At 29.0% G+C, this 25,385-nt stretch overlaps 1 protein-coding gene and 1 long non-coding RNA gene across 2 annotated transcripts; one reads left to right on the forward strand and one right to left on the reverse strand.

Moving 5' to 3' along the window:
* Positions 1-15,923: 15,923 nt before the first annotated feature.
* LOC128201577 (uncharacterized) lies at positions 15,924-19,149 on the reverse strand. Its single transcript, XR_008253301.1, has 3 exons — positions 18,642-19,149; positions 18,356-18,496; positions 15,924-17,038 (listed from the first exon to the last, which is right to left on the reverse strand). It is a non-coding gene; the product is annotated as an uncharacterized LOC128201577 (long non-coding RNA).
* An 856-nt stretch (positions 19,150-20,005) lies between these two features.
* Positions 20,006-24,967, forward strand: LOC113521442 (uncharacterized). Its single transcript, XM_031912665.2, has 4 exons — positions 20,006-20,236; positions 21,595-21,999; positions 22,355-22,801; positions 22,933-24,967. The coding sequence occupies exons 1-4, from the start codon at positions 20,008-20,010 to the stop codon at positions 23,313-23,315; spliced, it is 1,464 nt and encodes a 487-aa protein (XP_031768525.2). The 5' UTR covers positions 20,006-20,007; the 3' UTR covers positions 23,316-24,967.
* The last annotated feature ends 418 nt before the right edge of the window (positions 24,968-25,385 follow it).

The raw sequence follows: 25,385 nt of genomic DNA on the forward strand, positions 1-25,385 counted from the left end.
ACGCAAAAACTTCTTATTTAGGTGAGGCAGGCGAAGTCGCGTGTAAAATTAGTTTAGTTAGCAACAACTAAAGATCAACACCTTTAGTATTTTATTGAACCAATTGTTTGGTTATTTTTCATAAATCCGGTGTTATTCGGAGTCTTACGACGGAATAATGAGGTAGTTGCTAGGGAGATATAACAGCTTAATAGGTACTCTCGTCTCTCACTCGAGAACAACGTCATGGTCCCTCCGGGCAGGCACATAAAATATCCCTACATTTTACTTCAATTTTATCACTGTCATATTATATTATGTAGGTATCTACGTACCTGTATCAGAGAATACTACAATAACATAGGGAGCATGATTATTAGATATTTAAATTTCTAACTGTTGAAAAATACGAATATTATTTGCTTGAGATGATATTATAGGACGTTTAGTCTACAGTCTAGACGATTGCGCCACGTCGCGCCTTTACCGTTGTATGCCCTCTCGATTGAAGTAACTTTTTGTTATCATTCTAAACAGCAACTTAGGTTTGAATTTTTAATTAAATGTTAAAATATATGTTTGTGTAAAGGTTACTCCATTTATTTGGAAACTACTTTATTACAAATAAGTAGTTATATCATTTACGTGTGGATTTTTTCTGCTTTTGTGGTGGTAACAGGAGGTAGATACATTCAGAACCTTGTGCTTGAATAATTAAGGGACAAATAAACCGTTCACTTTGTTATTATAGAAATTATTTAAAATATAATAATAAAAAGTAAAGGAGTAAATTACGAAAACTAGAGAATTTTTCCTTCTACTAGCATAGAATTCATCAATAAATCAGTTTTGCTTATTTATTTTGTTGGCACAGATTAGTCTGTACGTTTTTGTAGAAATTTTGGATTTACTTAATAATGTTCACTTACCTTAAAACTTCATTTTTAACTAGATCCAATTGTGTCGATGGAGATGTTATATGACATACAAAATAGAAACTAATAAATCCAGCATTGAGAATTAATTTCCTTTTTATATATACTTTAAAATATAATAAAATAATTGACACCTTGTAAACTAATGTTTGTGATCCACTTAATTGATTCTGTATCTCAGAGTCGTTGAGACGGTTTCCAATAATATAATATCATCATCCTTTAAACCAGATTGTTAGTACTGGTAACTAACAGACTATTAACTAACTCATTGGTAGTATAATATACTTTCTAATATTAAAAATGTAAAAGTGTATTGTTTATCAATCGTTATTGCATATAGTGTACAAATATTCTATGAGATGGAGAACAACATAGACTATTTTAAATCCCGATAAGTGATCATATTCTGGTCACGTAGATCAGCAACTAAAAGCTTATTTACCTTGCGTGGAGATCACGTGGAGATTCTCACTGGAAATAAGCGTGCTTATAATTTCTGATGAATTCGTCATGATGCATTAATTGACCTGAAGGATAAACTTCACGTATCACTTACTGGTGCTTCTTCGTATATGGTCATTTCTTACTTTAATATCTTTGCCCCACACATGCATTTTCAACATTTTCGTTGTCAAATAGGTACATTCGAAATATTAAATTAGTTACATAATTCTTTATTCGTCGTTTTCAAAGAAAATTATGTGATATTTTATGAAAAAAGATAGAGATTTTTTCAATTTAAAATAGAGAGCAATTAGTATTCCTTTGCATGACCCAATTTCTGTACCTACGTTGTCGGCATTCAATATTAAAGCCGTAGGGTCGTGAAATTCGCGTCGATCGTGTGTTCGGTGTATCTACCTATACCTATTCTTACTTAGCTTTTCCGCAAAGACGTCCTTGCGTCTAGACGGTTACATACAAATAAACTTGTAGTACAAGTATATGTATAAGGTTTTAACATATTTGTAGACAGTCATTATAAATAATAAAATAAAATGGTGTTACGCTGATTACACGTCTTGTGTTATAGGATTATATAGATCTGTATTTAATATGTATAGATTCCAACGAAAATTAATCTCATTAGTATTGCTGTATGGCGTATAAAGCACGAGTTCAAGTTTTTCTTTAGTGTAATAATTATTGAAATATGGTTTTCATATTTTAATAATACTTCTAATCTCATTGCTTCTGACAGAGAGTGGTAACAGATGATGGTTTACACTCTGCGTCAGAACCAACAAACGATATTATGGACATCACAGAATATATTGTCATGCCGTTGATATCCATCAAGTGTTACCATTCCAAAAGAAAGGTATTTATATAATGGTAATATGAAGTTCCAAATTTTCAGACTCAATTTCGTCTTTTTGTCCATATCAAAATCGGCCCAGTAAATGAACATGTCGTTCTATGTAAATCCTACTATAATAATCCAAAGGAACGATTTTTTAACGTTTTTAATATTTTTAAAGAGCATATATTATGTAATTTAAACATCAAATTTGTGTTTAATTCAGCCCCGCAATTTTCGAACATATTTCATGATAGGCCGTCTGCTTCTATACGTTTGCTTTAATTTCATTGTCAAATTTCACTTTTCAAATGATAACATAATCATTAAAACCCAATTGCTTGGTAAAGAAACACGACTAAAAGGTTTATCTACAAACTGAATAAGAAATTATTAGAAAGTTTTATATTGATATTAGAATAGCATTTATTTAACTATAAACTTTGGTATATATTTAGTATGGTTCATATCTAATATGAAATCATAAAAGATTCCTACCGTCAAACGTAAAAAAAAAAACATAATCAATAAAATATAAAAATATAGTTATTTTTCTTTGTTGTCTGGATTCATGTAACATATGAAAGTCTATTATAACATAAAATAATTTATTATGTTCATATGTGATATTTTCATAATAATGAAAACAACAGACTATATCAATTATACCAGTATAGTCTTAAACTGTCTTCAAAAAAGTAAAAATTACAAACAAAATCTACTATAGTTTACAGGCAAAACGCTCAAAATATTTTCACCGATTGGCGATCAAATGCCTTTAAAATAATGTATTTAAATACATAACTTCCTTCTTATTTAAGTTGGTTAAAAATAAACTTTACCTTAAAGTAAATTTGTTTCCATTTGGAGTAATGTACCTAAAGCCATTATCACATTTTTAAATAAAACGCAAGCTAATACAAAGCGAGCTTTGCGTAGCAGAGGTAACTACGTAGACGTGTGGGGGCGTAGGTCGTCGAGAGTCTAGACATTCGACCGACATCGAGCTGCGTCTAGTCTACGTATATGTGCGCGCCGTCAGCACTGTTCACTATAGGTTTAGTAGTAATTGTCTGTCCAATTTCAGCATATTGCATAACATACGCATCTTGTACAGAGGCTTCGTTTATAAAATAGTTATTTTTTAGACAAAGTGTGGTTGGTCAGGACTTACACAGTATTCCTTGTTTTTATATTAGACGTAACTAATATACTTAAGCTAAACTTAAGCTAAAACTAAAAATTTTGTTTAAAAGTCATTTGACGGTTAGAGAATTATATAAAAAACGTTCCTTTTTATCTTATTTCAAAATTCGAAATAATTTACTAATAATTAGTGCCTATTTACAGCTAAGTTTGCAACGTATGTATTAAAATAAAAAAAAATATTATCATTATTTAAAGAAGTAAGCTAATATCGAGTTATGTAAGGCTATCTACCAACTAAAATGTTTTATTAATTGATTTTTTATTACCATATTACCAAAACGTATCAATTGTAAATACAAATGTGATATGTTGTAAATTAATAAAGTTTAGAAATTATATAAAACATAGAGGATCTATATTATAAGGTCATATATTGAAAACAAAAGTAACTTTTTGCGTAATTTACATATTTAAATGTGTCTAAAGTAACGTTCATTCATACATTTTTGTTAATAGAATACAGTAAAGCAATGTAGTTGGAATTATATTTTAATATCTGCAGGTTTGACCATACGGAACCTGGCCGAATGTATATTTTTCTTTCCTATAGATATTTTGAAAAAACCTTTATTGAGTTTTAAGTACATCAGGAAATTGAGTATTTGGTGAAAATCTTTCATTTGTTTATAATCTGCAACATTTGTCATTATGTAAAAAATAAATAATAATTGAGGGATGATAGATGAACGTGACGTCAGGTTAGTTGGCTTATCGAAAGGAAATAATGAAGAATTATTCACTGTGGTTTCTCGGGACAGGCAGTTAATAGATAGACATGACAGGATATTTTTTTACAGGATATTTTTTTACAACACAGGGGGAAACGAGCATGCAGTTCACCTGATGTTAAGTAACTATTACCGCCCATGATCACCCACAACACTAACGGCATTGCCGGTGTGTTACTGGTCTTTTAAAAAAGAATATGCTCTTTTCTTGAAGGTTATGATGTCGTATCGGTTCGGAAATACTGCTGCTGGAAGTTGCTTCTAAAGAATGGTTGTGCGTGGAAGAAAGTGCCTTCATTAGGTTAGGTTAGGATGAAATTTTAGTTTATGGCGGGTTGTACGGTGGTAAAAATCAATTCTTTAGAGCACTCCTCATGATAAATTCGGTAGAAGATGCAGAGATGCAACATCTCTGCGCAGTTTCAGTGGGTTAAGTCGGACATTACTAATAATGAAGCCCCTAGACTCCATTGAGTAATGTTAGTTGACGATGAAAGCAAATAAGTAAATCTATCGTGACGAATTCATCAAGAATTAATTACATTTGTTTCCAGGAGGGGCTGCATGGAGTTGGAGGTGCCAGGAATTGTTAGTAATGGCACTCCTAGATCTCACTACAAACAATACCCTCGCTCCTTGTTGAGCATTAGGCAGGTGAGGTATAAAACTCTGCACCCAGTAATTTCATTGTTACGATCATCATCATCTCAGCCATTACCTGTCTACTGCTGTCATTGTTAGGATATATTCTATTACTTCTATTTAGAAATAAGAATAAGGTATATAAATCAATTTATTATTATATTTATTGCAGTTCTTCTATAGTATCCTTGATTATCATAATATGTTCTATTATGATAATCAAGGATACACCTTTAACTTATTGACGAAAAAACCTTATACCTAATTGTTTAAGTTGAATCATTATGTCTGTTTATCACGTCACGGTCACGTTCAATGTACAGTTTATCACGAAACAATTTAATGTACCTACACTATATCGATAGAAAAAAGGTAAAAAGCATATATTTTTAATTATATTATATTTTTATACATAATTATATTATTTTTTAATTAGGTTAATTATATAACCAATGTTAATAATTAAATATTAAACAATATCGTCATTATATATTTTGTCATGTAATTTGCTATATAAATGTACGATTAATAAGTATATATGTAATTTATAAAATCTTAACTGGATTCATGAAAAGGACAATTAATGTATTAAAATCTTTATAACTTCATGATGCATTAATAAACAATAATACTATTAATAAAAAAACAATATTATTAAGATAATATACCAAATATAAAAGAAAGTAGAATATACCTACAGGTAACTAAATTTAATTGAACTTATTTAATTCTACGTGCCTAGGCCATGGCTGTGTAATTATTAAGACTTGGTAAGAAGTGTCAAAAATTTTTGTACTGTAAGAGTTAAATTTTTTTGATTAATAAATTGACTTTAGGTCCTTCGATTTAATACGTTTTACTTAGTACGATTAATACGATTTAGTACGATTATACTTAATGTCTTAATGTACTAATTATTTTCCTTTTAAAGGATAGACAAAAGGACGAAGCTCATACAGCCTAGTTTCATATAGGTATTATAGTAATTTCCTTTTAATGGATTTCATCGCTAGATTTTATATCTTCTTAACTGAATTCTTGATGAAAATGTAATAATAATATCAATCGTTTATTATCGATATTATTATTGTAAATTATTTTCTGAGAAGTGCAAAATAGTTTATTAAGAGTATTTAAATTTAAAATTTGTATTTAGAATTTAAATATTTTTTTAAAATATTTCAAATAATAAATATAAGTTGGTATTTTGTATTGTATTAATATTCAAATTAAACTAATATAACAATATTTTAACAAAAAGGTAAAAATGAAATAAATTGCTGCAAATAAATAAAATAGGTGAAAATTAAAGAAGTGTTGCGTATTTTGATATATTTTTCAACATCCTAGCTAACTTTTTATTTGTATTATATCGATATTTTTTCTTTATCAAAATTGAAAGAATAATTTCCTTTTATACATTTAATTTTTTCAATTACATAATTTCTAAATAATACTTATATATTTGCTAAAAAAGATGAATATTTCCTATATTTATAAAAACGAAATATATTTTTATTACTGTATACATATATATATATATATATATATATATATATATATATATATATATATATATATATATATATATATATATATATATATATATATATATGTAATATGTGTCTAACTAATAATGCACAAATTAATAATAGACAGATTGTTAAAGCCTGAACGAGAATCTTTACAATAAATAGAAAGCAATATTCTGAATGTGGGAATAATTTTAATTTGAATACTTTTTTGTTATATTTCGTTACCATGGCAACGCGTGTAATTCTTGGTTGCCAGTATTAAAGTTACTAATGATTGTACATAGATATTTTATCTTTTCGATAAGTTTTATCTAATTTAATATTGTGTGATCAATAAAGGAATACAAGTAATAAATGAAATTTATGAAATCTGTAAATTTTAAATTAAATATTTATAAAAGTCTGTATTTGTCACTTCTCATCCATACATAATAATACCCTATCTTGAAATTATCATATCTGGGTAAATTTTTCACCTAGAATGTTTAAAGAAACACCAGAATGTGCAGAATATTGCAGCTTTTGCGCTTCAGTTACTATGTCTTCTTTAAATCTTTTAAAATTTATTTAATTTTTTTAACAATTCACGAAAAACTGATTTTTCTTTACTTTTATACCCTTAAAAATATCCCTTTGAACTCACTTTCCACGTAGGATTTTTTACAAAGTCATCTTTACCTAAAAAAAAAAACTATGCCAAGTTTCTAGTTTGCAGCAATTCTTTCTACTTTTTTTGTATACAAGAAATCTAACCTTAGAATGTTAACTATTCTTTTTACACGACTGCCCAAAAAAGGAATGTAATTTTTATAGAATTTATGTATGTGAGTTTCTTTATTTCTTTATAACTTCTAAATGTCTTAACAGATTTGAATGCATAGGGATCATTATAATTCTTATAATATTTCCAGCAATAAGAAATAATTAGTATTTTTTTTTTTTGGTAAGGCAGGACCGTATTTTTGTATTTGCGGAGCAAAATGTATTGTTCTTTTCAATTTCTCATATAAAACTTTGTTAAGGAAATGACTATTTGCTATGACGATGACAAAAAACTATTTTCTTTTATCTAAAACAAACATTATCTAGAAAACTTTAACATAATTCTGAACTTAGCGGTAATCGAAAAATCAATACCACATTACGATATCGGAAGGACAACGTACGATCATTGACGTGCAAATAAAAATAAAAAAAAAAATTAGAATTCTAGGTGGTGTTTGGCTAATTGTTCTGAATTTTAATGCACCTAGGTAGGTACTTAACTACGTGACTATGTGTAATGTTTATCTAGTCTAGACGGCGGAGTGAGCAATGAATAATACTAGGACAAATGAACCGTTCCGAGCGTCTGAAGGTGAAGCGAAGGCCTACATTGACGTTTACGTCTAGTCTTAAATGCACCTCTGTTAAATAAATTACGTACATATACGGTCTATAGTTATAATAGATATTATGTCTAAAATACTAAGATGCAATTCAATGTTCATATATTTTGTAACTTTATAATACTGGAATAAACAACTAATTCAAAGAGAGAATGTTGGTCGCTATATAATATATAAGTATAAAAAAACGTAACACGATTAAAAGTCTGCCGAGAACGGGGTTTTCTTAATTTATTATTGCCAGGAGATTTGTGAGGGGTTTTAGTTTTTTTTTTTTTCTTAACTTGTACTATAATTTGTTCTTGTAATCATCTCTTATGAGATCCTGGGAGTGAAAAGGAATAGTGGATCTTTTAACTTAGATCGGAAAACGATATATATATATATATATATATATATATATATATATATATATATATATATATATATATATATATATATATATATATATATATATATATATATATATATACTCGTATATATATATATATATATATATATATATATATGCGACCAACACGTGAGAAATTCTTTCGATTAGAATAAGAATTAATAAAATCTAATGAGAATTATAGAATATATAGAATATATAGCATACATTAACATAAAAAATCTGTCATAATCATCTTATTGCCTTTATTCATATTATTTAGAGTCAGCGTAATATAATTTTATGCATTTTACACAAGATTTTGCCTTTTAGTATTACAACCGTCTGCTTATCTGGCATAAATCCTTCTTAAGAATAAAGTAAAAAATCAGTCTCATTGTAATAATTCAAAATTTATTGTTGTTGTGAAAGAACGAGTTTGTTTTGGTTAGACAAGAAAAATTATCAAAAATGTAAATGTATAGTCTAGATAAGTTTTGGAGCAACGCTTATACCATATTATACTAAATATGTGAGAAAGTCAGTGTTGAAAAGTAACTCGTACTGTTTTACCAGACTGACTCAAAACACGTCTAACCTTTTCTAAATCCGAATCAGTTTTGGTGTTATAGTAGTGAATATACTATTTCGTTATCTAAATGAATTTCGATCTTTAGTCTTATTTAGGATGAGTAATTTTCCAAACTAGTGATGAGTCTAATCTAGTAGAAGTGGGGGAAAGAGATTGTTAGTAATGAGGTTTAACAAGCCCATTGCTAGCAATACACCCTCTCAGGTCGACCTCCACGCGGTTCCTCCTGAAAACCATAGTGGTTAATTTTAATTAAATTGGTCACTATGGGCCAACTGACCTGTTTTCATCCTCACCTATCATCCTTCACTGGTACCCCGGCAACGTATACCGATAGCACAGGCAGGGTTACAATTCTATCTTCACCCATTAAAAAAATCTAGTAGAAATGGCCTGGAATTAGGGATGTCAAGAAAGAATGAATTAGTATATATTGTCCGTGGTATGTTGTTTATGTTTACAAGTGATATGTTCACCACTTATTATTTTCAGTACTAAAAATATTTTAAACTCATCAAGGTGTGTCGCTGACGAAATCTCAAATATTAGCTAATAAAAAATAAAAATTATCAGTGTACAAATAACCGAATCGTGATCATGTCTTACTCATGTTGATATTTTTAGTTTATTGCTAAAGATTTCATCACTTCCATCGCGAAACAATAGGTACAGAAACGTCTTATCTAATCGTAATTGGTATAGTAGACACAACACGATTTAAATTTGTAATAGCGTTCAGACAATTGTAACGATAACAATGTAAGGCTTCATTCACATAATTGTAAATTATAACGAATTGTTTTATGTTTTGTAGTGGCTCATTAACATCTACGACCGCATTCACATGCTCATGAATCTTGTAAAATTTATGAATAGTATATACGTCTAAAAAAGAAAAACGTCATTCACGGTTCGTATCGCCAGTCACAAATTTATCGGGAATGGGTCACTTCGAAGTTTAGAATTTATAATTATTTATTTCGATATATTAGAGCGTCCTTTGCTTAAAATTTTATATAATGTAAAATATTCTGTTTTATATTATATATTTTTTTTAATTTCTAATTTAGACATAAACACATAACTAACTAACTAAAGTCTAACACATAATATATCTCTTACACATTGCATTATTGCGTCTCGTCTCAGTCTCACCTCTAGACGTCGGCGTCCCGTCGGCACGAGCTCACGACACGCGTCCGCGAACATACTTTGTCTAGTCTAGACGAATTGCATTATGGAAATTTGTATACCTAGACAGCTATTTACACAAACCGAAAATTCATAGAAGAGTTTTTACTGTCTAATTTATTTATAACAATCCGTATCTACTGGAATCGCAATTATGCTGTTGTCAAGTCTTGCAACCATAACTCCACAACGTTAAGCGTTTAGCGTTCAGTTTCTATTTTATTGTTACTAAAAGTAACAAATATTAAAATCTTTTATTTAAATTATGTCTACAATTTGAAGATATCATATTTTATGATAGTATACATACCTGTCTTTACGACTGAGCGTTTCTCCATTAATAATACTAACGATTTTTTAAAACTTTAAATAATGTGTGCAAAGTTAAGGCTATGAAAATAATAGTACATACTAGCCTATCTATAAGAAAAACAATGTAATAATAATAAAATAATAAAATACCTACATTAAACTGAAAATGGACTTTAGGCTAAAGATATGATTATTCTTTATTTCTTTAATTACAATATATTTTATATAAGTAGATCGACAATTGAGGAGCTATGCTCGATTCTATGGAGGTGCGGCAACATATTTTTAAATTATCTTCAAAAAACAGAAACATAAAATTTGTTGATTTTCTATTTGATCATTTACATTTTAAAACTACTTGTTGTAGTGTATGTAGTACGTAATAATATATAAAGAATAAATAAATGCAACTGCAAATATGCAGTATAATACTTCGTATAATACTACGAAGTAATTAGAGTTATTTGTTGACTTTCATTCTGGTATTAAATGTAACATTCAACATGATCAGTTTTGGAAAGAAAAGGCGAGACTACCGCCATCTCTCAGATCAATCGAGTTAATTAACTTTTCTCTTTTCCATTGCTAATTTTCCGTCATCGGAAAGTTAATAAAAACTTTAAAATAGTACACAAATTTTTAGTATCAGCCAGATTCAAATTCATGGCCATATGTTGCGATAGTATTTCACTAAGCCACAGTGTCTATATAGTAATGCATATGAACATATATACATATTATATAAAATATAAATACGTATGATATCGATGCATGTAAATATTTATCAAAAATTATAAATATTTTTGTTTTTTATGAAATACTTATATTAATAATGATAAATATGTCTTATTATATTTATCTGCACCAAGTCGAAATTCCAGTGCTATTACAATCTCTTTTTTTATCAGAGCCAGACGGATTTTATCTCAAATTGACCTCTTCGATCGAAGTTCTTAATAAGCACAGTCGTAACACGCGACTATGTAATTTTAAATTAATCATTATTAATATTCTCCTTCTCCATTTCTTTGTTTTTCGAATACAAATCTACAATTGTTTTTGTTTCAAACAAACTTGTTACGTGTCAGCATAATGTTTTTGTATTAGATATACATATACATTTAATACTGATTTCAATTGACACGTGTATTGTAAATTTACAACTGATTTGTCATTCGGTCGGGTGGCCGCTATCGAATACTATAAATTTATTTTATAGTCTTCGCACTACGTGTTACGATGCATAATAAAACGGAATAATAAATATTTTAATATATAAAAATGTTTATAATAGTATCAAAGTAAATACTTGAGAATGTAGATTATTGTTGACTTTTTATTTTAAAAGCAGAGGTCTTTAAATTATTACTTTTCATGTAAATAAAAAAAAAAAACTAGTTCTGACTTATGTAAGACTGATCCTTTCAGCAGTAGTTTATACTCAATTTAGGTTGCAGTTAGGTACATGAGGTACAGTCCATAACCGGAACAGTAGGGGCCAAACAGCGAGGGAGATCAAGGGACTCACGTTTACAATTTATTCATTAGATAATGTTACTAACATTATTTCTTCATTTTTTGAATCTATTTCATCAAATTTTTAGATGATTTATTGGATAAATACATAATATTCATTTAATAAAACTTTTCAGTCTGTTAAGTACTCAGTCTTTTATTACTTCTAAAAAACTATTATAAAACATTATGCTTCAGTTCGATACATGAGCCTACATTAAATTTATTTTATTCGAAAGTAATTTATCTTATTTTGAATAAAGATGTTACGAAATAAATCGAAAACTATAAATTACCGCAGATAAAGGCTAGAAATTCTATCATAATTAATTTCAACAATTATAGGCTCGTGATTTGTGCGCACTCATGATGTCTCTTATTTTATTTTCGTTCATTTAAAAATACGATCAAACAGAAGTTCAACTCCGCTAATTCATCGAAATTTCTAGATGCAGACTGCAATGTGTCTTACTCGTGTATTGGCTATGAATCAACTGTAACTGCTTTGCTGTATTTCATTTTGAAGATTGAGAATAGGGAATAGAGAATACCTATATCAATGACATTACAAAACAATAATATAAGGCATGACATCTTAATCCTCAGGAATGACAACGCATGAGGGACCATTGGTGCCACAATATATGCTTTGATTTTCATTGTACAGTTGGTACCAACGTACAATGTTTTATCAAGTGTGATATTAGTTTGGAATTCTTAATTGTATACAAAAAAATATTAAGTTGTATGCAGTTGCTTTTTTATAGAGGTACTGTTTAATTTGCCAGAATGCTTAAAATGCGTTCTACATTTCTCAACGAAGTATCATAATCGCACAGACGTCGCCGTCACCACCAACTGTTAGTTACGGCCGCTCCATCCACTTTAAACCTCATCCATTTTAATTTAACAAAAGTGCCGGCCGATAGCTCGGAGGAAGGACTCATATCCGTCTGTCGTGAGTTAGCTACTGTCTGCCTACTGACTCACGAGTCACGTGCCGCTGAGTCGATTGGGTGACTTCGTCCTCTGCACTCATTTTCTTACCCCTAAATATTTAATTCAATTATCAATTTCATATTATTTCACTTATCTTATTAACATACAATTCCTAAACCATATTACTATAATAATTCCTGAACATATAAATAATTAATATAATATTTTTGTTTGAATAAGCGAAAATTGTACAAAAAAGTTGATACCTTATTTATATAATTTTTATTATTATATAATATATTATTTATTCATACAAAAACGTCTATAGAAAATCGCATCGATAACAGTCAACAAATGTCTTTGACTATCCTATTTAAAATTATAATATAATTATTTGAAATTGAGTGTTTGTATTTTTTTTAATAATTGATATGGGATATAGCAATATAAATAAAATTACCAAAATAATCACATGCTTATTCATTTTTATTAAATACCTATTATTATTATTGTTCTATTCATTTTTAATTTTATATTTTTTTACATGTATACAATTTATATAATAATAGTGGTAATAATATTTTATAAGCGGCTGTGTGATCCCAGCATAGAATAGGCCACCCCTTCCTTTCCCGTGGATGTCGTAAAAGGCGACTAATGGAGGATGAAAATGGGTAGCAGCGTCCCTCATAAAATATCTCTAAAGACTCTCTGCACTTGCCAATGCGCCCGCCAAGCGTCGCAACTATTAGCAAACCTCCACAAGGGGGAGGCTTATGTTCAGAAGTCGGCAGTTAAAGGTTGACATGATGATGATGATGATGATGACGATGAATATTTTAAACATCATTCAAAATAATATAAATTATTTATATGTAGAGAACTAAATATTTTAGAATAGGTATTAGGTAAACAAAAATATGTTTTTCATGTGCAGATATGAAGTTTTTATTATCAACTTTTTATTATTATGGATATGTCTAGACGAGAAACTTGAGTATTTTTTATTCTTCCTATCTCAACTTTATAGGTACATTTTATGTTATTACATCTAACATGTAGTGCTTGGTACTTAACAAATAACGAGTAATAAACATGGAACCAGAGAAACACTATAAAATTTGTCCGAATGTTTGACCCAATTGATTTATTTATCTATTGGATATTTAAGCATTGACGACCTATGTTTTTAAACGTGTAACATTGTGAATAAATACTGAATGAAGTAACTTTTTAGAAACTTCGAATTGAGATGTAATAAGAGAGCTAACAAATTCGTTGTTCTTATAGAGAATTTTAATTTTTTTTCAGATGTCATTTACTTTTGTAATATCAATAAATTTGTAATATAGACATTTTGTATACAGTGACACGGAGAAAATATTCCTTTATAATTATAAATTTTGAAGATACATAACTGATAAAGAAACAAATTTGTAATTGGATATACAGAATAGAATGGAATCATTAACAATACATAAACCGTGTTAGTAGCCCATGTTTCTTTTGATAATTAAAATAATTAATTTTATTCTCAGTGACAAATCTTAAAATGTAATTTTCGATAGCAATGGTTTAATATCGCACACACACACATATATATATACTACTAAAAATTTAAATAATAACTATGATTTTTATGATAACAGCGAGTGAAAATGGAATTAACACAGTGTGATAATATCTTTACTTATTCGCTTTGTATTACCCAGTCGGCTGTCTGATACGATTTTACTTCATTGCTAACCGAGCGCAGTTGATGATTCACGAATAAATTCGAACTCAGCGACTGACTATCTGCGATTTCATTTAAAGTGATTTGTAGCACCTTTTGTAAAGCAACGTAGCTGAAGTGATGTATGATTTGTCCTTGCATATGAAACTTCACTTCTGGCATGTAAAATATTTCAAGCCTACTTTTTCTGTTAGAATACTTTCTACAAAGGATGCTAACAATTTCGACATCAGTTTACATAAACATTTTGACTCGCATAATATACATAATTAATAACCAATATCGGTATGTCTTGTTTTAATTAACTTCTACCAAGATAGTAGTAAAAACTCGCCGTAGCTATCTTTTTTAAATTGGTGATTTAAAAATAAAACAGGCAAAAAATAATATTGTCAATAAGTAAATAAATTCGCGTCAAAATAAAACATTTATTAATAATATATATAAACAGATTGTTCAAGTTATCTCTTCGGTCCTATATATAATGTGTTGAAATTGTAAATCAGATAGCAACGACCACTTGTGCATCGGTTAGACCATGCTACTGGCCGAGGGGACTGCATGCAATACAATTTTTCCCTCGTTCCTGGCGAGTACTTACGGAACTTTGAGCTAGGGTAATAGTGCTATAGCCGAATTGTATGTAGATATACTACAGAATGCTGTCAAAATTATCCAACAGTGACTTGTCATTTAGTATTATATTACTCATCTATAATTATATGAAAACCGAAAGTAAACCATAAAATAACAACGACATCTGTCGTTGTTCGAGCGTTGTTTGCCCTCAATGTTGTATTATTCCTATGATATTAGTTTTTTTATGGATGAAAATTTTATGTTAAGTAATAGATATCAATAGTGAAAACTGTTACTAAATTGAAATACGACGACAATTACGTCGTCTTTCTGTAGAGATAAATTACTAATTTTAACCCGTGACGTCGTTGGCGTGACTGACATAAAAAGTAGTCTTTGAACTCATCTATCTCAAATAGTGCAAATATACTAATTTTCATGACTATCGGTTAAGCCATAGAGGTGCCTAGAGAAAAAAGACATATTTATAATGTTACTAAGGATATATAATAAGTACAGCATACGTGTGAAAGAGAAGAGCAGTAAGAGCATGATATTTGTGGTTGGGTGGCGTTCGCCGCCCGCCCTTCACGGTCGGTTCAAACTGCTATTATAATCTATTTAAACCGGATAGACCGTTATCACTTATGTTTATACGCACTAGACAGTAAAAAATATTTACTAACAAATATTGAAAACTATGTTTATACTTTGTTTAAATACACTTAAGTACTCATATATGTGTGAGCGTGTAAACAGGTTATTATACCTATTGTTATTTATATACCTACCTGTTGAAATTAGGGCTTCCAATCTTAGACAAAAATATCAATTTTTTAATCATAAAAGTGATAAAATTGGTCTCGGTATCATGTGAATGTTGACGTCTAATAAAAAAGAAAATTATGTAATGAAAAGAAAAATTTTCTGAAAAAAGGAAACCTAAAGATAATAAAGAATAACACAGATACTTGAGGGATCGACGTAATCCCCCAAAGCATTCAATATCTTGAATTTTGGTATCGATCTCAAGATAAACCTATTTTAAAAAGTTCGATCCAAAAAGATCCATTAACTCCATTGGCCCAATGACTACATTTTTTAAAATTAGAAACTCAAATTGGAATTCTAAAATTAATAATAAACAGATGCTCTAAATTTATTATTACCCAAAACATAATACTTTTGGCGGTGAACATTTAGTTAATAGAACATTTTATTAGTCATTAAACTGTCAGAGTAATCAGTTACGTTATTTTGGACCGTCTTTATAGACAGCGTGGGCAAACAATGGGACAGTGCCATCTATATTGTACATGAGTCACATTAGATATCTACGAGTATATAGAAGGAACTAATTTAATGTAGTTTATGATTAAAATATCAAACATTTTTATATAAATCAAGAGTACGCGGAATTGATGTAAATCCATAAGACGTACTGTGAAAGTAGGTAGTTATTATCCTTAATCTATGTTGAAATTGGATGAACTAAGACATGTTAGTAACACACTCGATAGATTTCTTTCTCTGTAATCGATCTCATAAAGAATCTGGTTATAGATATATATCAACATCATCATATCAGACTTTATCTGTCCACTGCTAAACATAAGCCTCCCTCTTGGGGAATTTTGCTAGTAGTTGCCACGCTTGGCAGTCGGATTGGTAACCGCAGTCAGGCTTTAAAGATGTTTTAAGAGGGACACTGCTGCCCATCCCTCGCCTTCCCTTAGTCGGCTTTTACGGCACTCACGGGAAAACTGAAAACCTTTAAATTAAAAAAAAATCTAGCAAAAGTTTTATTATTATTAATAATATTTATATATATAGATTTAGGATTAGTTAATTAAAATAAATAGAAATAAGTCATTATATTATATATATTATTTAGGTAGATATATAGTAAGCTATGTGATCCGTAGAGATCTACGTACTAACATGTTATATCAGTTATGATAGTTATTAAATCTGTAGATATATTTCTATCTTGTTTGACAGCCAATAATTCGATTGAAGTGTAACACTATAGTTAATGATCTTGCAGATGCTTTGTTATTATAATGCAGTATTGGACGTAGAATACCTGAAAAAAATTTAATTCAATAAAATGACGCAATAGAACTTACTTTATTTAGTTGAGTGTAAGGTCTATATTGATAAAAGTGATTGAAGTGCAAAAGAAAACATTTGATCGGGAATATAGTCTACCTATATCAAGTGAGTGCGTGCGTCTACAGAGGGTGAGTTGGGCTGGCCTTAACCTTGAAGCCGCCGTCCGACCCCTCCGCCCTCTTCATTCCCCGGTAACCCTCACTCCCTCCTGCCCCTTCCTACCCCCTTTCCTGTCTCAACCCAGACTTGATAAATGAGGCTTTGGGGTGTGTTAGATACAAGTAATCTATGTCTACAAATTTATACACCTCACCATTTAGGAATAAACAAGCTTACAGCAGGTGAATATTGGAAAGGGGCTTCATTTATAATTAATATCCTAGCAGATAACTATTTTATCTATTTTTTTTTATATATTAATAAATATACTTTCTTTTAATGAGTATATAACCTGTAAATATGCATAAGTATATATATATATATATATATATATATATATATATATATATATATATATATATATATTATGTGTATGTGTGTGTATATATTTACTATATTCTTCTTCTTTAACTTATAGAAAGTTACGTTATCAGGAAATAATATTGACTAAATATTTTTTTTTATATCTAATATAAAATGCTAATTTATCTAACCGTATGAAGTCGGGGCGGCTGCTTGTAATATAATAAAATTTTAGAAAAAAAATCTAATTCAATATTTCATATTCTGTCTTAATGTTACACTTATCTATTTTTTAATTTTTATGTGATATTATATATTAAAAATTTAAACATGTACCTTATTAAATAGTGGAATTTCACCCATTCAGCTAATATCACAAAATCTACACTCATACAATAGTAAAGATCGAAAGAAGTCAGTACAGTAAAGTGATGCATTAAGTTTTTTTTTAAAAAGCTTTAACAAATACGGATACAACAAATTCAGTTACTAATAAAATTAATGTTTTTCTGTATGTTTGTTACATCATGACGAGAAAAATCTAAACAACTTCCAATGAAATATCATAATGGAATAAATTTTAATTGTCGATTTTTACACTGTACTAGTATAATTACGAAGAATATAGATTTTTATTTTTAGAATCATCAAGTATTCTCCACTTATAATTCAAATTTTGTTTTAATAAACAAGTATTCTACAAAGAATGCTTCATCTAAACGAAGTCGAGTGCACTTCTTCTATCTAATCTTTTATAAATCTTGGGTGATACAAAAGATTAGCTACGAGAAAATAAAACTTGGCAATATAAAATCGAATTAATTACCTCTAGTTGATTTGAAATGATGATACGAGGTGCAGAGGTCGACACGTCCTGTCGTACTTGCGTCCTCCAGACTACATGGCGACCATGCAAGGTCGCTGCAGTCAGGTGTCATATTGATTTCGTGATTGTACAGGTATATCCCTGAATATTGATTAGTATTTTATATTTTTTATATTAGGTAACCTCTATGTAGATTATTTATAAATATTGTGTGACTTTATTGCTTTATTATATTTTTAAAATATTATGGAAGAAATTAATTTAAATTGTTTTGGAATATGATTACCTAGTAATTATTTTAAATTATTAGTGCATGTTTTGTATATAATGATGTTATTTTTTTTTATTTAAAGACTATGAAGTCATTTAAATAAATACATTGTCATTATCTAAATTAAACAATGATGTTTAATTTAGATAATGACAAAAATAGACTATCTATATGTTAATGCATGTCAAAAGAGATAAACAAAAAACGACGTAAATTCTGATAAATTTGAAAGTTGGGTGTTGCAAACGTCTATTTGTGGCGAAGTGGCTTTTAAATGAATTTATCTGTCTATCTGTATTCTGTCTAGACAGATAAATGAATGCTTCAATCTTTCAACACCTTTCGTTTGTGACTATAACATAAAGGTATCCAAGTATTTAAAGGCAGCGTTTTCGTACACCTGTGCATCATCTGTATCATCTGTACTTGGCGTTTCTTGCATATTTTATAAAATTCGACACTGTTATTGATGATTTTGCTCGAACAAAACCCTTTATCTCCCATTCTTGTTAGATTTTAGCAATTTTGCTGTTGAAGCTTGTTTGAAGCTTGTACTTAGGCAGTGTACTTGCTATTGTGCACTTGTTTGGGTTGGGTGTAAAATTAACGAGTCCAAAACATTGGAATCGACTTCGAGGAGCAGTATTTCCGAACAAATAGGACATCGTAACTTTCAAGAAAAGGGCATATTCTTTTTAAAAGGGCGGCAGCACACCTACAATACCTCTGATGTTGTGGGTACTCATAGATGGTAGTAGTCACTTACCATCAGGTGAGCCCCATGCTCGTATGCCTCCTGTGTTATAGAAAAAAAAAATAAAAAAAAGTATTCGAATTTCTAACACATTTTTTCTATTTTGCTTTGTTTTTTTTAGAAAATAAAATAGAATAATAGACTATCAATGTTATTTTGGATTATATTGGTCGTGGCAAAGACAATGAACGTTTTTATATTTTGCCGTAGCCTGACATGGCACGCTTTATCAATACGATGTATTTTAATAAGTAGAAAAGCAAAATGTCCTTATGCAATTGCATGAAGCCGTTATTATTTTATATCAACAGTAATGTTATGTTTATGCGGTGCACGTCCGCAGCATTGGGCGATAAGGTTACCTAAGTACTATTTATAGCAGTTTTTAAAAAGAAACGATTTTTTTTGTTAAACTCGTGGTAAGCAAGAAAAACCTTTTGATTATATCAAAGTAGGTAGCTATAGTGAGTTAATGTAAAACTTCTAAACCATCTAGTAGATATAGAGTAATAAAAAATAATAGGTCTTTAAGTTGTTTACATACCTAAGTAAATTTTATATTTTTATCTACATTCTTAAAATATAAAATTTTTCATAAATAAGTATATAAAGGATTTGTATAGTTGCATGATAGCATCTAATACTACAACTGTACTTTATTTACCCACAATGTTATCACTCAAATTATTTGTGAGTGTAATATTTTTATATAATACTACAGTTCTTGGTGTATACTTTTTCGAAAACAATTTAAACTGGTATTCCACACAAAAATCTGAAATAGATAGACAACTCTCTAATGGGGAAGAAAATGTATTGAAGAATTATATTTCAGAATCTAAATCTCCAACTGAGGGTAAATATAAACTATAATTTTTTATATTATTTTTATATATTAAGCAACTACTACAGATTACCTGGCCATGAAAATAAGCCTATTTCCTTCACCTAAACATATTTAACTAAAAGCTTTAGTTCTGGTTCTTAGTCTTTTCCATACAAAAAGCTGCCAGTAAGTTAATTTGATTCAGTTATAAGATCATCCATATCAAAGCCTAACACAGTATCAAAAAGACAGAATCATATATGTGTATATGTTAATTATATAATTATATATATTTTGCCAGTAATTGTCGTGCTTGGCAGGCACAGTTACGAGTAGGCTTTTAGTGATGTTTAAAGAGGGTCGTTGCTGTCCTTACCTCGACAATATGTGTATCTTTATATCAGTCTTATTATATATTTATATTATATCAATATATTAAGTATTACTTTATATTTCCTCTATTCAATGATGCACCGCAGACTTATTTCTCGGTTTGCCTAATAGTTGACTGGTAGAGGACACCATCCAGTGTTAAGTTCACCAAATGTACATTGAATTTTATGCATTAAAATTAAAATTAATAAATAAATAAAATAGTTAATTATACAACAGGATTGTTATTAGTCTCTCACTGTAAATAAATTATTTTTTAATGAAAAAACAGTATTTGGAAACTTTAAATACAAAATATTCAATGGTAGATTTATATGCATGTAAACAACATAACATGTCTAGACGTTGTATCAAACAATGCAACTTATTACATTAATATAATTATAATCTTAACAGTTTTTTGTAATAAGTATTTCATAATAAAAAGCCTTCAAAGAAAATGAAGGGTAGAATACCAATAACCACGAGGGCATATCTACCACATAGACTTCCGTTATAATCATTGCACTTCAGCTTACCTCTTTAATGTATTTGTAATGAAAATGTTACGAGAATGAATTATAAGTTTTTACTACTACTACTAGTTCTTTTTTAATGGATGATGGAATAGTAACCCCGCCTACGCTAATGGTATACGCTGGCGGGGCACCAGTGAGGGATGATAGATGAGAATGAAAGAGCAGAAATATTTAGCCCATCGTGATAAATACATCTACACTATAAATACACCTGGAATTTAGCACGATAGTTTCCAGGGGGAACTATATGGAAGTCGATCTGACAGGGTTATTGCAAACAATGGAACCGAGCCTGCATTACTAACAATCTCTAGTGGTATTAATTAGTCGTAACACTGAAAAACTGCCTTATACAGGTATTTATTCACTAAACTGGTTATTTTATTGTCATTTACTCGAAATTAATTAGGCATGTTGATATAAATAGATGTAAAGTAAACATACAGTGTATTTTTTTAAAACTGCTATATTTTTCAGAATTACCTCCAAAATGTTTAGAAGGTCAAACATTGTTCAGTGCTCATGATTTAAAAGAGGCAATAGATTATTTTACTGATGAACTGCAAATATACAAATCCATTAACGACAGTTATTATGATACTGCAATCGATGTGCGTAATCAGAATATACAGGAAATCAAAATATTTCAAAGTTGGTTCGGTGACCGACCTCAACACTTAAAACATATTCTGGAAGAGTTAGCCCGATCTCGGCAAGCAATAGAACCATTGGTAGCAGAAATATCCTCTGCATTACAAGAGTATCCTTACTTACAGATGAAATTTAAAGAAAAGTCAGATAGAGCTACGGAAATATTAGAAAATTTAAATACACAAAAACAAATATGCAAACTTACTTGTAACCGACCCTGGCTAGAAAGTGGTAAGTGAAAAATAATAAAGATTTAAAAATATATTAAGTATATCAATTATATACTTTTTTTTAAACTATGTTACTTTTCAGATACCGATAGAATATTTACTTAGAAATACATATATGTATTTGGTAACAATATTTATTCATTTATATTATGTAAGGATGTATTATTATGTAAGGATATTTTATTTATAAACAAATTCTTTAGTCATATGTATTATTTGGAATAAATAGCTTGTTATCAATAAGATACAACTGGTATTTGATATAATTATATTATTGTAAATACTTTCATATTTTTTTTAATTGGAGTAATTTGTTTATATTTAAAAAGTTGTTATAACACAAAAATATTTTCCAGCACAAATGCAACTTGAAAGAGTTTCATTGCAGACTACAATTGAACAGAATCAAGGTCAGAAGTATGGGTACTGCGATTCCATGATGAATTTATTTGGTCAAATTAAAACCAAATTAGAAAATTATGTGAATATAAGCAAAGATGAAATAAATTATAAGATCATTGTGGACCATGATTCATATAAGAATAAAATAGTGGAACTAAAAAATAATTTAAAAGATATTGCTTTAAAAGATTTTGGTCGAATTATGTACGATATTTTAAATTTGCAAGATGAATATTATCATTTTTATCATAAAGTGAGGAATGTAAACCCAAAACGAATCCACTTGGAAATAAATCAAAATCTTGCGCAAGTTGATCCTCTATTAATGAAGTTAGAAGTTGATACAAGACAGTTCGGAATGTATTGTAGAAATTGTAATGACAAGCATCACAATCAGCTTCGTAAGTACAAAATAATTTAAGATTATGTGTTTGTATATTTATAGATGATTTTTAAATAATTCCTAAATACGAGTACAACCATTAATACATATTTTTTTACATTAACACTACTAATAATTAAATATTTTTAGATCTACATTTACGAAGTTCTGATTTATCTGACAATGTTAAGGATGAATCGAGTAATATATTAGACCAGCTATTAGCTACTAAAATAGCAAAAATTAATAAAGAAGTGGAAGCAGATTACAACCTCATATTTGAAGAACTCAATAGCATATTCCTTGATGACAAAGTAACACCCAATCATATGTATAATTTAAAACCTCTTCAAGATGAAATAGAATCTATGACTGAAGACGAAAGATATTATTTTGAATCTTTAAAGAATGAGGTATCGAAAACATCCATGCAAAAAACATTTAATTTACTGGATGATTCCAAGCAATTACTGTACGAAATTTCTCATGAACTGAAATATATAGTAGAATATATTGGATATGATGAGATGTAAATACTAAAAAAATTATTAATCATTTAAGTAGCAATTAAAATTATAAATTTCTTGTGTATTTGTGAAATACAATATCTTTAACGGCAAATTAAAAACAGAAAATATGTTGATTGGTCTGATCAAGTTACATCCATTTGAAGTAAGTATAATGAAGGGTGAGCGACCGGGCATATAGCCGATTACCGATTCAGCACTTCACAATAAATCTGAATAGGTATTGTGCGCGGACGCATACAAAAGTGTAGTTACTTATTGTGAATTAAATTTGTGAAGCGAGGGTTCAAGGAGGCGTTGACATCAATCTCTCGGACGTGTCATGTATTTTGTTTGACGACATAACGCAACGCCTGCACGTGCCATTATAATTGTGTAGTCATTATATTCTAAGCCAAACTTTTTGCTAATATACTTATTGACTAATCTACTTCAAATATTCTTACTAAAGAGAATGTTCTAAATGTGGTAGAAATCCTTACAGTTATCAAAATTTATACTATACAGTTGTTAATAAACATTAAATGGCATACCTAATAGAAAGCAGGAACTGATATTATGCATAACGTCAGAGACATTCTGATTTACCCTACAAAGCAAATAAACATTGCAGTTGTGGTAATGAATGAGTAATTTCCTTCACATTTTTATTCATTTCTGACGGCTAAAGGTAAACTTAACTAAGGGATTACTATTGCACTAACTCAGTCAAATTACAGAATTTTTTATCATAATTAATACAATAACCCTCACTAGCGAAAGTAATTCAGTTTTTAGTTAATAAATTATTTCGTAAGAATTGTAGGAATCTTTGAGGTATTTACTTATTTAAAGATTTTTATTGACTAAATGACAATATGGTTCCTACAAGAAGCAAACTTGATATTAAAAGCATTCTCTGTCTGTCAAGTCTTTGGAATGAACAGTAAATCACGAATACGATATCATGACATTAATCTTGTGGCAGCTAAGTGCAACAATATAGATAATATATTATACTCGTGTAGTACAAGATAATTTAAAATTAAGTAAATATAATATAATAAAATGTCACGTATTAATTTTTTTAACCATTAATTTAATCCAACAATATGAATATACTATCTTAATATCTTATATATGTATATTTTTAAAAGATATTTAAATGTTTGTTACTAAGTTACTTTCTAATTAGATTCTTGCAAAGCCATAGTTTACAGCTAATTATTAAGAAACTTTTCATTAATTTCTTTTTTAAGTTAATTTATCGTGTCCATTCGTCTATAACAAACAATGGGCAAAACTATAAAATGTGTTGGTTTCAAACACGATAAATAGATAAATAATTCAGATATGACAGAATATAAATTATAATTATAAATTTTTTATTCCTGGAATAAGGTACACTTACAGATGTTACGTTATACAAAAAATAGTTATATACACTTATTCTATAGGTGTCCAAACATTATGATATAATAATTATTAAATATTTTGACAGATATGTTTATTATCTGTATTTTTATATAAAATGACATTTAAGTCTTTTTTTTTGTGAGTTAATTCTCTCTCAACAGATTTGATAGATTACATTGGCAAATCGTGGCAATCTACATCTACACTATACTACAACTACACTATACTATACTACAAGAGTGACGCTCTATAGTATCAAGTGTTTCTAGGCTTCCTTCGTTAACTCTATTAATATGAAGAAATATGTGATACTTGGGAAATTACCAAACGTAAAAATAAACAAATTTGTACCAATTTAACAAATATAGATAGGACCTCGATGATTTTAATAGAATGAGGAGTGATATAAAAAAAGTTTAGAGCATTCCGTTTTAAAATTATTAATCTAATTCTTCTGACCACTAGATTCATTAATATTTATTATATTAACATCACAAAAAATGTTGTGTTGCAAAAATTGTATTATAAATAAAGTTTTGGTTAGACAAGTAAAATTAATCAGTACACCCGTTGTGATTGGGCTTGTAAGTTAAAAGTGCTATTAAAATGCAGCATCACGCGGTATTGGGTGGGCGGCAAAATGGGAGTTGCGACGGGATAGGAAGTGCATTTCCACAGAAT

The sequence above is a fragment of the Galleria mellonella genome, unplaced genomic scaffold (assembly GCF_026898425.1).
Source record: "Galleria mellonella isolate WM207_F2 unplaced genomic scaffold, CSIRO_AGI_GalMel_v1 utg55, whole genome shotgun sequence".
Lineage (NCBI taxonomy): Eukaryota > Metazoa > Arthropoda > Insecta > Lepidoptera > Pyralidae > Galleria > Galleria mellonella.

What these genes read in the sequence shown, in the direction of transcription:
- LOC113521442 (XM_031912665.2), top strand. Translation starts at nt 20,008, where the DNA reads ATGATAGCATCTAATACTACAACTGTACTTTATTTACCCACAATGTTA. An exon ending in ATCTAAATCTCCAACTGAGG is followed by an intron (nt 20,237 to 21,594) that starts GTAAATATAAAC and finishes TATATTTTTCAG; the next exon opens with AATTACCTCCAAAATGTTTA. An exon ending in CAAGCATCACAATCAGCTTC is followed by an intron (nt 22,802 to 22,932) that starts GTAAGTACAAAA and finishes AAATATTTTTAG; the next exon opens with ATCTACATTTACGAAGTTCT.